The sequence below is a fragment of the Ranitomeya variabilis genome, chromosome 5, assembly GCF_051348905.1.
Source record: "Ranitomeya variabilis isolate aRanVar5 chromosome 5, aRanVar5.hap1, whole genome shotgun sequence".
NCBI classification, from domain to species: domain Eukaryota; kingdom Metazoa; phylum Chordata; class Amphibia; order Anura; family Dendrobatidae; genus Ranitomeya; species Ranitomeya variabilis.
This window is the reverse complement of record NC_135236.1, coordinates 49,514,602-49,527,719: the sequence shown is the minus strand read 5'-3', so window position 1 is coordinate 49,527,719 and position 13,118 is coordinate 49,514,602. Positions and strand designations below refer to the sequence as shown.

Sequence of the window (13,118 nt, the reverse complement as noted above, 5' to 3'; positions counted from 1 at the left end):
TGACATCTACGTCGATACTGTGCCCGTCGCTGATTGGTCGAGGCCTGGCGGCCTCGACCAATCAGAGACGCGGGATTTCCAGGACAGACAGACAGACGGAAAAACCCTTAGACAATTATATATATAGATATATATAATACTGCTCCTTCTAGTAGTTATTTGTGGTGTGTTATTAATGTTCAGGCACTAAGCTGAGTAATAACTTTTAAGTGATAATTTATAATGGTAATAAAACAGTTTTATTAGTAAAAGGGATGCATCATCTGTAAATTATGGTACATTGTTTAGATCGGGTTTTTGTGTTACTAGTATTTTTTACGACGTACAATAATATAGATGATATTGTTAATACTGTGTTTAGCCAACAAACCGGTGTTAATACTTTTATACCACAAACAGACAGAAGTCTTCTAGGAAATATTTTACCACAAAATCCGATTTAAAAAATTAGTCACTTTCTGCGGATCGTGGAGAATAGAGAAGCCGCTCATCTACAATCGCTGGTCTATGGCAGCAGATAAGAGAGTGCAGCGCGTGGACGACGTATTTGGCGCAGGGGAGCGAGAATCTGCAGTGATGAAGCGCGTTCTCTCCTGCATTGTCCATGGACCTCACAGTCCACCTCTCGGGGCCTACTGGGCAGGAGCAATGGTGTCCGCTATGGGGGCATCCCGCTCACTGCAGGGCGGGGGGGATTCAGCCTGGAATATGGACTGGACTGGGACATCAGGAGGTCGCGTCTCGGGATGCGGGAGGGTCTCTGCTTGTGTGGGGTCTTCAGGACCCTCCTGATACAGACTGTCAGAAGACCTGAAGGAAGAGCTGGTCGATCTTCTTAGTAAAGTCATTTGGCTCTCGGGGGCCATTAATGGGGCAGTGAGAGCAGCGGATGATGATATCGGAGAGGGTCCCACTCCCGGCAAGAGACGGCTGAAGAGCGGGACCGGCCCGGTGTAGGTCTCCTCATTCATCTCCTCAATGTCAGACAGGGGCTGGAACACCATGTCCTCCTTGGTCAGACTGAGTGGAAAAGAAACGGTTAATTCCGCTCAAAACCTGAAACCACTTCATGGAGCTGCAATTATCCCCTTGCCCCATGTCACACCCATGGCGGTCCCACAAGCCGAGATATGAGGAGCTGTAGAACAGGGTTCCCACACTGTAGAATTAATTACCCAAAAAATCAAAACCGAAAAATGAACAGGTTTTATTTCTCCTCTGTAAGGGTCCCATCAGACAGCTCCTCAGATCTCAGCTCCCTGGACCTTTCTAGGGGTGACCTAGAGACAGTCACAGCCGGAATTTTGGAGGCGTTACGTAAAGTTGACTGTAAATACCAATACCATCCTCACATCTCGCCCCAAAATATCTAGGAAGCTGAGATATAAGGAGCTGTTTGATGGAGTCCTCACACTATAGAGTTAAAGGGGTATTCCCATCTCCAAGATCTTATCCCAATAGGTAGTAAAGGTAATAATAATAATAATAGAAAATAATAACAAATAACTCCAATAAGAAATGTAGTATAGTTTTTCTGATTAGCCATGTCTTTCTTCAGGTGTAGGGCATTGCAGGACCTTAGGTATCCATGGTTACAACCACTGATATAGTGACAGTTAGCTAGTTGCTATTGGTCATAACCATAGATACCAAAGGTTACCTGCATACCCAAGGTCCTGCAATGCCCTGCACATGAGTTAAGGGACATAGCGAATCAGAAGGACTATACTGCATTTCTAATTGGAGGTATTTGCTGATATTGGGATGGGAATACCAATTTAAATATTAAGAACCCCATCAAACAGCTGCTTCTATCTCCGTTTCCTGGACATTTGTAAGTTTGCCATGAACACTTACATTCAGGGGGCGACTGTCCACATGTCACACCCAGAAGGGTCCAGGCAGCTGAGATATGAGGGGTGTAATGTTAAAATTCCCCAGAACTAACCACTGGAGGTCCAGGAAGCTGAGCTTTGAGGAGATCCTTAAACATGTAAGGAGCACGGTAGTCTTATTGTTGCAGCGCTTCCGCCATCTCTCCCAGACCCCCCAACAAACAGCCCCCTATAATATCTCCGCTTCCTGCAAGTACGAAAGTTCTTAATACTTACGCCATGTCAAATGTGGATCCTTGGAAGGAAGGCTGGTGCTTCTGGAACAAAGTGGCAGCAGTGTATGGAGGCCGAGGGTCCGAGTCGTTCCAGTATCGATCCTTCACCAGATAGGGAACATCACCGTACATCTCATCGACAGCCAGCATGGACACCTACACATGGACCGAGGGTAGCACAGCGTAATGCAGGAGATTGGGTAGGTATAAAGTGGGTAAACTACATTCCCCTATTCCAGGGGCACAGTTAAGATGGTGGTGGGGGTCTTAGTATCTGGAAATTTCATTTTGAGCATTTGGTCAGAAGCAGAATTGAATGATGAAACCTGTTGCTGCCACCAGGGGGAGCTCACCACATAGGATTCTCTTGTATCCATCCCCATGTACTGAGCTCCCCCTAGTGGCAGCAGCAGGTACAGAATGTGATCATAAATCTATAGCTTTGTAAGGGAAAATGGGGTCTTAGGAGCCAATAAAGGGGGCTGGCATCCTTATAATTACCCACTAATCCTCCAATAATATGATAAATGACCATAAATAATATAACTAACCTTTAAGTTTGGTTTAATTAAAAAAAAATTGTGTAGAGCATCAACAATGAACAGCAGAGAAGTCGCTGGTGAAACTTTCATTACCTGGAAATTCCTGTCAATCAAAAAGTTGGTTTCAAAGTCATCGTCGTCCTCCCCGAAAGGGTTGATGAGCTGCTCCGCCACCTAGAAAGTGTGGGGGGAGGGGGTACCATATGATCCAGACAGACACAGTGCGATGCTATGTAGAAACCCGCCACTAGCACTAATGGCAATACCTTCAGCCAGCCGGCATAGAAGAAGAACTGCAGGAGGGTGAAGACCGGGACGTAGAGGTCCAAATCATGGCCGCTGTATCCCTGGGAGGGGTCCAAGAACTGCCGTCCTATCAGGCACGTCAGAAAGTAGCTGTATACAGCGATGGTCACCACCTAACACCAGGAAAAGGGTGTCCGGAAGTAAAAAAAATGTAAAAAGTTTGCTTATTTCAGAAACAGCGCCACTCTCGTCCGTAGTCCGACTGTGGTATTGCAGCTCTCCGCATAAGTGTGGCGCTATTCCTGGGGAAATGTATTTATGTGGTCCAGCATAATAGCGTTAAAGGGCCGCTGTCGCTGTTAGGAAAACTAAACGGCTCGTCCTCACCTGAGTGTACACGAGAGGAACGCTGATCCAGTCGTAGTGAAAGAGCATGCTGCAATTCCCACGGAAAGCGTTTAGCTCCTGCAAAAGTAGAAGGGGGGAGAAAAGAAGAACATAGGCTTGTGTCCTAATTCTATCGCAAGGGTATGGAACTGGTGCAGCTCATAGAGATGGACTTTCAAGAGCTGCTATTCTCCTATCAGCCACAAGAGGCACCCTAGACCCATTTAGGGGCAAATGATGATAACAGCGCCACCTGGTGTCCATCACATTATGGCAGTGCCACCTGGTGTCCGCTACATTAGAACTGCGCCACCTGGTGTCCGCCACATTATAACTGCGCCACCTGGTGTCCGCCACATTATAACTGCGCCACCTGGTGTCCGCCGCATTATAACTGCGCCACCTGGTGTCCGCCGCATTATAACTGCGCCACCTGGTGTCCGCTGCATTATAACTGCGCCACCTGGTGTCCGCCGCATTATAACTGCGCCACCTGGTGTCCGCTACGGCTACATTATAACTGCGCCACCTGGATATATATATATACACATACACACACATACACATACATACTAGATTGTGGCCCGATTCTAACGCATCGGTTATTCTAGAATATGCATGTCCCCGTAGTATATGGACAATGATAATTCCAGAATTCGCGGCAGACTGTGCCCGTCGCTGATTGGTCGAGGCAACCTTTATGACATAATCGTCGCCATGGCAAACAATATGACATCTACGTCGATACTGTGCCCGTCGCTGATTGGTCGAGGCCTGGCGGCCTCAACCAATCAGAGACGTGGGATTTCCAGGACAGACAGACAGACAGACGGAAAAACCCTTAGACAATTATATATATAGATATATCAGGCCAGCACGCCTATAGTATCAAATTAATGCACAGCTGCAAGTGGCTGACAGATATATAAAAGAAATCGCCACCTAGTGTTCTTTATAGTGTAACAGCGCCACCTAGTGTTCATCACAGTGTAACAGCGCCACCTAGTGTTCTTCACAGTAACAATGCCACCTAGCAGTCATCACATGCTAACAGCGCCATCTAGTGTTCAGAACGTGACAGCTATGCCAGTGTTCAGCATACGCCAACACTGCCACCCTAGCACAAGAGCCATCTAGTGTTCAGAACACGTAACAGCACCACCCAGCGTTCACTACATGATAGTTGTAGTTGCAGGTCGCCACCTAATGTTCACTACATGATAGCGTGACCCGTTGAAGCGCACTTGCGCGAAACGATCATCGTCATTCACGCACCCCTGTTCCCATTCTCCCGCAGAAGATGCCAGGCTACGAGTGCCATTCGTTTGTCTATATTTCATGTCGGAGGACTGTTGTGGCTCTGGATGAGCACCCGGAGGCTTCAGGTCATCTGCCGGCTGCGGCTCACATAGGGATATGGATGGCAGCGCTGCAGCTGTGTAAGGTGCGGACTCTTTTGGTTCATTCATGAGAATTTACATGATAGTTGCGCCACCTAGTGTTCAGCACATGGCAACAGCACCACCTAGCATTCAGTACATCATTGCTCCACCACCTAGTGTTCACTGACTACATGATAGTGGCGCCACCTTGTGGTGGACACTTGATTGCATCACCATCTACAGTCGATAACCCATTAAACAAACTGCATGGCCTACACCTACCACTAGGGGGAGCTCACATAATATGGATTTCTGCAGCTTCTTGTGCTCTCTATAGTAAATCCATATGCAGTGAGCTCCCCCTAGTGGTCTTGAAAAGAATTAAAAAAAAAATATAAAGGAATATTCTCCCTTTATCTACTATATAACATTCTGGATAATTCTAGAGATGATGGGTGTCCATTACTGTAATAAGACCCTGCAGAGCATCACCCCATAATACCAGACCCCCCTGCCCACCTCTATCAGCATTTTATATGCGTGGTCATCCCGGATTCTGCCCTCGCTCCGCGCCTGGGCGGCCAGACTACAGAACCAGACGCACGGGACCCAGTACTTATTATAGGAGGAGTGCAGATTCTCAAACTTCTTCCTCTCGTGACGAGTCATAAACCCTGCGGGAAAATAAAGTTGTTACCGGACTGGCACAATCACCCTCATCCTCCCAGTATAATGTACAGACCTCGCCCATTACTAGATAATTAATGGACTCTATGCAAATTAAGGCAAATTACAACTTAACGAAAAGTTGTGCAATTTTCCAATGTACATTTTGTTCCAGTATTTCTGCTTGCAGTCAGTGAAAGGAGCATTGCAGTGAGCATCCAGTAGCTGAATGCCTGCTCTGGGCCAGTACTGCTCACAGCTGGGGTTTTGTTACAATTACATGCAGAGCAGCGCAGGGGAAAAGCCTCACCTGCTTCCACCACGTGATCTACGGTTGGGAACCTCTTGAACGCGGCCGTGCTGACGGAGCGCAGGATGAGGAGACCGGACATGCTGCAGTAACGCATCAGTGTCCGGCGGTACATTCTCCCCCGCTCGTCTGAGCCATGGACGGTGGCAGAGATGGCACACATCACCCTGTCCGGCATTGGCATGCTGAGGTACTGGTTCCACCAGCGGTTCACTACCAGCGTGACATAGAAACCTGAGAGAAGGAAACGTGGCACGTGTCAAGAGCGCCCCCTAGGAATGATTTTTCACGAAATGCAATTGATCATTACACTGAAAACTATGGATCTAATGGAGGCACGGTGTGTTCCACGCCTCGGTCACATCCACGCCCTATGGCTAAATGTTACTCGACCGTATATCAGTGAGGCGTGGGGTCAGCGGTGGTCTCGGGGCCCTCACCGAGCACGAAGGACACGGGGATGAGATTGGCGTAGTTATTGCAGTAAAGTGACACTTTCTCGAAGCAGCGTCTCTGATTGTCAGTGAGGAAAAACCTGAGGAAACAGAAAAAAGTAACTAAAAACCAAGAGATTCCAGTCAGTGAATGACGCCCACAGCGGCCATCTTACCTGTATGTGACACTGAGGCCCGCGTACATCACGAAGAACACCAGGAACTCCTTGTATAGCAGCTTGTATATACTGCCCCGCCACAGCAGCAGCAGCTTATAGAAGCCCCCGAAGCGGGCATTAGCCACACGGGCCGTGTAAGTCACCGTCATAATGCCCAGCTGGGCTCGGGTACCTGCAACACAGAAAGAAATGGCGGCCATTACATGTCAGTGTACTGCTGAGCCCGGTGTATCTCATCCCATCGCGTGTGTGCGATACTGTCTGCTGAGCCCGGTGTATCTCATCCCATCGCGTGTGTGCGATACTGTCTGCTGAGCCCGGTGTATCTCATCCCATCGCGTGTGTGCGATACTGTCTGCTGAGCCCGGTGTATCTCATCCCATCGCGTGTGTGCGATACTGTCTGCTGAGCCCGGTGTATCTCATCCCATCGCGTGTGTGCGATACTGTCTGCTGAGCCCGGTGTATCTCATCCCATCGCGTGTGTGCGATACTGTCTGCTGAGCCCGGTGTATCTCATCCCATCGCGTGTGTGCGATACTGTCTGCTGAGCCCGGTGTATCTCATCCCATCGCGTGTGTGCGATACTCTGCTGAGCCCGGTGTATCTCATCCCATCGCGTGTGTGCGATACTGTCTGCTGAGCCCGGTGTATCTCATCCCATCGCGTGTGTGCGATACTGTCTGCTGAGCCCGGTGTATCTCATCCCATCGCGTGTGTGCGATACTGTCTGCTGAGCCCGGTGTATCTCATCCCATTGTGAGTGTGCGATACTGTCTGCTGAGCCCGGTGTATCTCATCCCATTGTTTGTGTGCGATACTGTCTGCTGAGCCCGGTGTATCTCATCCCATTGTTTGTGTGCGATACTGTCTGCTGAGCCCGGTGTATCTCATCCCATTGTTTGTGTGCGATACTGTCTGCTGAGCCCGGTGTATCTCATCCCATTGTGAGTGTGCGATACTGTCTGCTGAGCCCGGTGTATCTCATCCCATTGTTTGTGTGCGATACTGTCTGCTGAGCCCGGTGTATCTCATCCCATTGTTTGTGTGCGATACTGTCTGCTGAGCCCGGTGTATCTCATCCCATTGTGAGTGTGCGATACTGTCTGCTGAGCCCGGTGTATCTCATGCCATTGTGTGCGATACTGTCTGCTGAGCCCGGTGTATCTCATCCCATTGTGAGTGTGCGATACTGTCTGCTGAGCCCGGTGTATCTCATGCCATTGTGTGCGATACTGTCTGCTGAGCCCGGTGTATCTCATCCCATCATGTGTGTGATACTCTGCTGAGCCCGGTGTATCTCATCCCATCATGTGTGTGATACTCTGCTGAGCCCGGTTATCTCATCCCATTGTGTGCGATACTGTCTGCTGAGCCCGGTGTATCTCATGCCATTGTGTGCGATACTGTCTGCTGAGCCCGGTGTATCTCATCCCATTGTGAGTGTGCGATACTGTCTGCTGAGCCCGGTGTATCTCATCCCATCGTGTGTGATACTGTCTGCTGAGCCCGGTGTATCTCATCCCATCGTGTGTGATACTGTCTGCTGAGCCCGGTGTATCTCATCCCATTGTGTGTGATACTGTCTGCTGAGCCCGGTGTATCTCATCCCATCGTGAGTGTGCGATACTGTCTGCTGAGCCCGGTGTATCTCATCCCATTGTGTGTGATACTGTCTGCTGAGCCCGGTGTATCTCATCCCATTGTGTGCGATACTGTCTGCTGAGCCCGGTGTATCTAATCTCATTGTGTGCAATACTGTCTGCTGAGCCCGGTGTATCTAATCTCATTGTGTGCTTTACTGTCTGCTGAGCCCGGTGTATCTCATCCCATCATGTGTGTGATACTCTGCTGAGCCCGGTGTATCTCATCCCATTGTGTGCGATACTGTCTGCTGAGCCCGGTGTATCTCATCCCATCATGTGTGATACTGTCTGCTGAGCCCGGTGTATCTCATCCCATCATGTGTGATACTGTCTGCTGAGCCCGGTGTATCTCATCCCATTGTGAGTGTGCGATACTGTCTGCTGAGCCCGGTGTATCTCATCCCATTGTGTGTGATACTGTCTGCTGAGCCCGGTGTATCTCATCCCATTGTGTGCGATACTGTCTGCTGAGCCCGGTGTATCTAATCTCATTGTGTGCAATACTGTCTGCTGAGCCCGGTGTATCTAATCTCATTGTGTGCTTTACTGTCTGCTGAGCCCGGTGTATCTCATCCCATCATGTGTGTGATACTCTGCTGAGCCCGGTGTATCTCATCCCATTGTGTGCGATACTGTCTGCTGAGCCCGGTGTATCTCATCCCATTGTGTGCGATACTGTCTGCTGAGCCCGGTGTATCTAATCTCATTGTGTGCGATACTGTCTGCTGAGCCCGGTGTATCTCATCCCATTGTGTGCGATACGGCCTGCTGAGTCCGGTGTATCTCATCCCATCATGTGTGTGATACTCTGCTAAGCACGGTGTATCTAATCTCATCGTGTGTGATACTCTGCTGAGCCCGGTGTATCTCATCCCATTGTGTGCGATACTGTCTGCTGAGCCCGGTGTATCTAATCTCATTGTGTGCGATACTGTCTGCTGAGCCCGGTGTATCTCATCCCATTGTGTGCGATACTGTCTGCTGAGCCCGGTGTATCTCATCCCATTGTGTGCGATACGGCCTGCTGAGTCCGGTGTATCTCATCCCATCATGTGTGTGATACTCTGCTAAGCACGGTGTATCTAATCTCATCGTGTGTGATACTCTGCTGAGCCCGATGTATCTAATCTCATCATGTGTGTGATACTCTCTGCTGAGCCCGGTGTATCAGGTTATAACAGCCAGGAGGCAGGAGGGCAGTATGGAGATTAGGATACAGCCGTTTATGGCCGTCTATGCAATGTGAATGGGAACACGGCAAGTTGGGAATAGGTCATAAGTCTGGTATTTATTTGAATGGGGATGTGCCACGATACCAGACACGACCTGTGCACTGGGGGGCGCCATTTCTGGTGGAAGCAGCCATGTTCTTCTCATCTCACGGCCTATAGGTGACAGACGACATGCTGTGGTGATTGTGTGGGTAATGGCGGCACACGGTCCCTCGCTGTACATTTCCTGTGTTTGGAGACTTTTCTGAGAACAATGGACGAGTACAAACTCCTGTCACCTCAGTGTCAAGGACAATATGTCTAAGGAGCCGACGTGACAGGATGGCGGGAGCGTCCAATAAAACGTGGTTCACGCCTTTATGGCCGTGGTGAGGGGTGACGATCAGAAGAGCGGCCATCTTAGAAAACTAGAAACGCACCACTGCAGGCCCTCATGACTGACATGTTTGCACAATGTGTTGTCACCCAGCTTTACCAGAGTCCTGATCTGCAGTGAAACGTGAGCAAGGACCATAGCAACCAAGTAGGCCGGGCCCGCACTAACCCCAGGAGCCATGATTAGGACTTTACCCCTGATACAGGACGTTGCCTATTGATTTTTATATGTGCGATTTACTAAACAAAAAGCCCCTAAAGTCATCGGTCAATTGGGGAATTGGAAGAGTAGGACCCCAATCTCTGGGGGAGGCAGAACGGCGGCCATTAATGTGGTGGTCACCGAGCGACCCTAGATACAGGCACAACCACGATAATCCAGAATCGAGGAGACGGCCATCATGGCTGCCAGGGCCGGACCCTTATGGCCACTGAGCCCCACAGTATTAGGCTAGCGCCCCTTTATTGCGATTTTTATAACTCCCTTACAAATCAATGGAAAAAGCAGCGTATGTGGCGCCATTTCTCCATTCCGGACAGAACCGCCAGATTCCCTTAGTGGAGACGTCCCCCTATACTGCATAATGCATATGGAGTTGGGGGTCTTCATTTTACTCCTAGGGAAGAAATGGATTTCATCACCCCCAATTATCTGTCTGTTCACAGAGGAGATAAGCGGCTGCCAGGGGGTCCGAGGGACGAGTTGTCTGGCAAAAGCGGTCTACGGCCCTGTTCCACCATGCGTTTTTTGCGTCGGTATGGGCCGTCGCAAACCGTCGGCCCGATGGACAGTGTGTTAAGTAGCACAACGGGGGCAGCGGATGCAGTTTTTCAACACATCTGCTGCCCCATTGTAATGTCCGGGGAGGAGGGGGCGGAGTTTCGGCCGCGCATGCGCGATTGGAAATGGCGGACACGATGCACCAAAAAACTTTACATGTAACTTTTTTTGTGCCGACAGTCCGCCACAACACGACGGATGCGACGTGTGGCCATACGTCGCTAATGTAAGTCTATGGGTAAAAACCGCGTCCTGCAGACAACTTTGCAGGATGCGTTTTTTCCTCATAAACGACACATTGCGACGTATGCCAAACGACGCTAGTGTGAAAGTAGCCTAAGACTGTGTTCACACGCAGCATTTTTGCAGCCAAAATCTGGCAGAAAAACACACTGCAGCTTTTTTGGGAGCGGATTACATCACTTTGTCTACAATACATTTTTATTCGCCAAAACATTTGCTGCGTTTTTTTGTAAACTCATATTGCTTTCTATATGTGGAAAAAAAAAAAAAGCTATATAGTAAGAATTAACATCAGCAGAAATAAAAATAATTAAAAAAAAAGCCGTGTGCATGAGAGTCTAAGGGTATGTGTCCACGTTCAGGAAACGCTGCGTAGAGCCGCAGCGTCAAACACGCAGCGTCCAGATGTTACAGCAGTGGATTTAATGAAATCCTGTCTCCACTATGCAGTAAAAGACGCATGCGGCAGACCCGCGGAAACGGACATGCGGCGCGTCTTAAGAACGCAGCATGTCCTTACAATGAGCAAAACACGCAAGAACACCGCAGGTGACCTGCCAGTGACCTCAGGTGCAGATTTGGTCAGGATTTTACCTGCATAAAATCCTGAGCGTGGACACATACCCTAAATGTAATACAATGTAAGGCTGCGTTCCCACAATGAGTTTTTTGTACGTTTTTGATGTTGCAGGTTTTCATTAAGTAAAATAGGTGACTTGAATTTTTTGAACATACGCAGCGTAAAAGAAAAATCATGATGGGAACGTAGCCTAAAAAGCAACTTTTAATCTGCATTAAAAAAAAAACAAAAAACAGCAACGTGTGAACACAATCTTAGATGGTGGTCAAAAAATGCCATACAGTTGTTCCACAATTCCACAGCGTGCTCATATAATACCGCCATGCTAAATAACACCTCCAAACATACTGTACTATGAAAAGTACCGCCATACAGCGACCGCTAAGATGTGTGGTTTCTGGCATAGCCCCTTTCAGCATGGCAGCTGATTAGTCCTGGGTGACCGCACAGATTGCCCTACATTTACAGCCCAATGCCAGGGCCACTATTGTGCTCAGGGCTCATGCACATCACCCCCTTTCCTGGGTCACATGATCATAAATTATAAGGGCCCCCCTATAATAAGGTAACACTCACCAGCCCAGATTCCCTCCTCTCTCTGCCTCTTGCACAGAAGGAAAACTTTCTCCCAACTAACCCAGCATGTCCTGTCTCTCCCCTAACCCTCACCCCTCCCCACCCAGACACCTCTGCCCTCCTCCTCCCACCCCATGTAATTGTCCAGGTGTGGGGGGAAGGGTGAATCAATGGACCCCCACAGTCTTGGTCTCAGCTGCACCTGCCCTGCGCACTCCTCCTGGCATTGTCCTGTGGGTATCTGTTCCCATATTATCCCCTTTGGATCAGAGGGTCCCAAAAAGTCCGGCCATAGTTTAGGACCCTGTTGGATATTTTGCATTCATTTATGCCTCTGTTTAGGATTAAATCCTTGCCACATGATAAAAAAACCAACAACATGGGTAATTATGTAATAGTTTTTAATGCTTGTTGTGTGTTGTTCTCAATAAAAATCATTTTTTGTACTTTATGATTGATGTGGTGATCCCATTTTCTTATGCATACACTTCTTCTATATGGTTGTACTTAAATTAAGTATGCAGTAGGTGATCCCCTTATTTATTTATTAGTGGATGGTGCCCGCTCAGAACCGTGTTTTGGAAGCCACATAATACATGATGCGAACTATAAGTCCCAGCATGCTTACTGATTGCAAGCACTGAAGAAAAAAAAAAAAAAAAACAGCCTGAGGTGCCGTAGATCTTCTACAATGTCCTCATCCAACCTGCACATGCAGCTCCCACAGCCACACGGGTGCAGAAATATGTCATACCCGTATATCAGAAGAGGTCAACGCACCCGTGTAGCATAAAAAATACCGCACAGGTGCACTAATATATCTATATATCAGTAGAGGTCAACATCACGAGTAATATAAAAAATATCGTACAGGTGAAGCAATATATATCAGACATACTCAACACCACCCACGTAGCATAAAAAATACCGCACAGGTGCACTAATATATTATATCTATATATCAGAAGAGGTCAACATCACGAGTAATATAAAAAATACCGTACAGGTGCACTAATATATATATCAGACACACTCAACACCACCCATGTAGCATAAAAAATACCGCACAGGTGCACTAATATATATCAGACACACTCAACACCACCCATGTAGAATAAAAAATACCGCACAGGTGCACTAATATATTATATCTATATATCAGAAGAGGTCAACATCACGAGTAATATAAAAAATACCGTACAGGTGCACTAATATATATATCAGACACACTCAACACCACCCATGTAGCATAAAAAATACCGCACAGGTGCACTAATATATATCAGACACACTCAACACCACCCATGTAGAATAAAAAATACCGCACAGGTGCACTAATATATTATATCTATATATCAGTAGAGGTCAACATCATGAGTAATATAAAAAATACCGCACAGGTGCACTAATATATATCAGACACACTCAAC

The 13,118-nt window shown here is 48.0% G+C and overlaps 1 protein-coding gene across 1 annotated transcript; it reads right to left on the bottom strand.

Moving 5' to 3' along the window:
- Positions 1-221: 221 nt before the first annotated feature.
- Positions 222-11,800, bottom strand: BEST2 (bestrophin 2). Its single transcript, XM_077260769.1, has 10 exons — positions 11,689-11,800; positions 6,254-6,428; positions 6,084-6,178; positions 5,644-5,877; positions 5,187-5,341; positions 3,286-3,363; positions 2,919-3,071; positions 2,746-2,826; positions 2,112-2,266; positions 222-1,020 (listed from the first exon to the last, which is right to left on the bottom strand). The coding sequence occupies exons 2-10, from the start codon at positions 6,403-6,405 to the stop codon at positions 633-635; spliced, it is 1,491 nt and encodes a 496-aa protein (XP_077116884.1). The 5' UTR covers positions 6,406-6,428; positions 11,689-11,800; the 3' UTR covers positions 222-632.
- Positions 11,801-13,118: the final 1,318 nt, after the last annotated feature.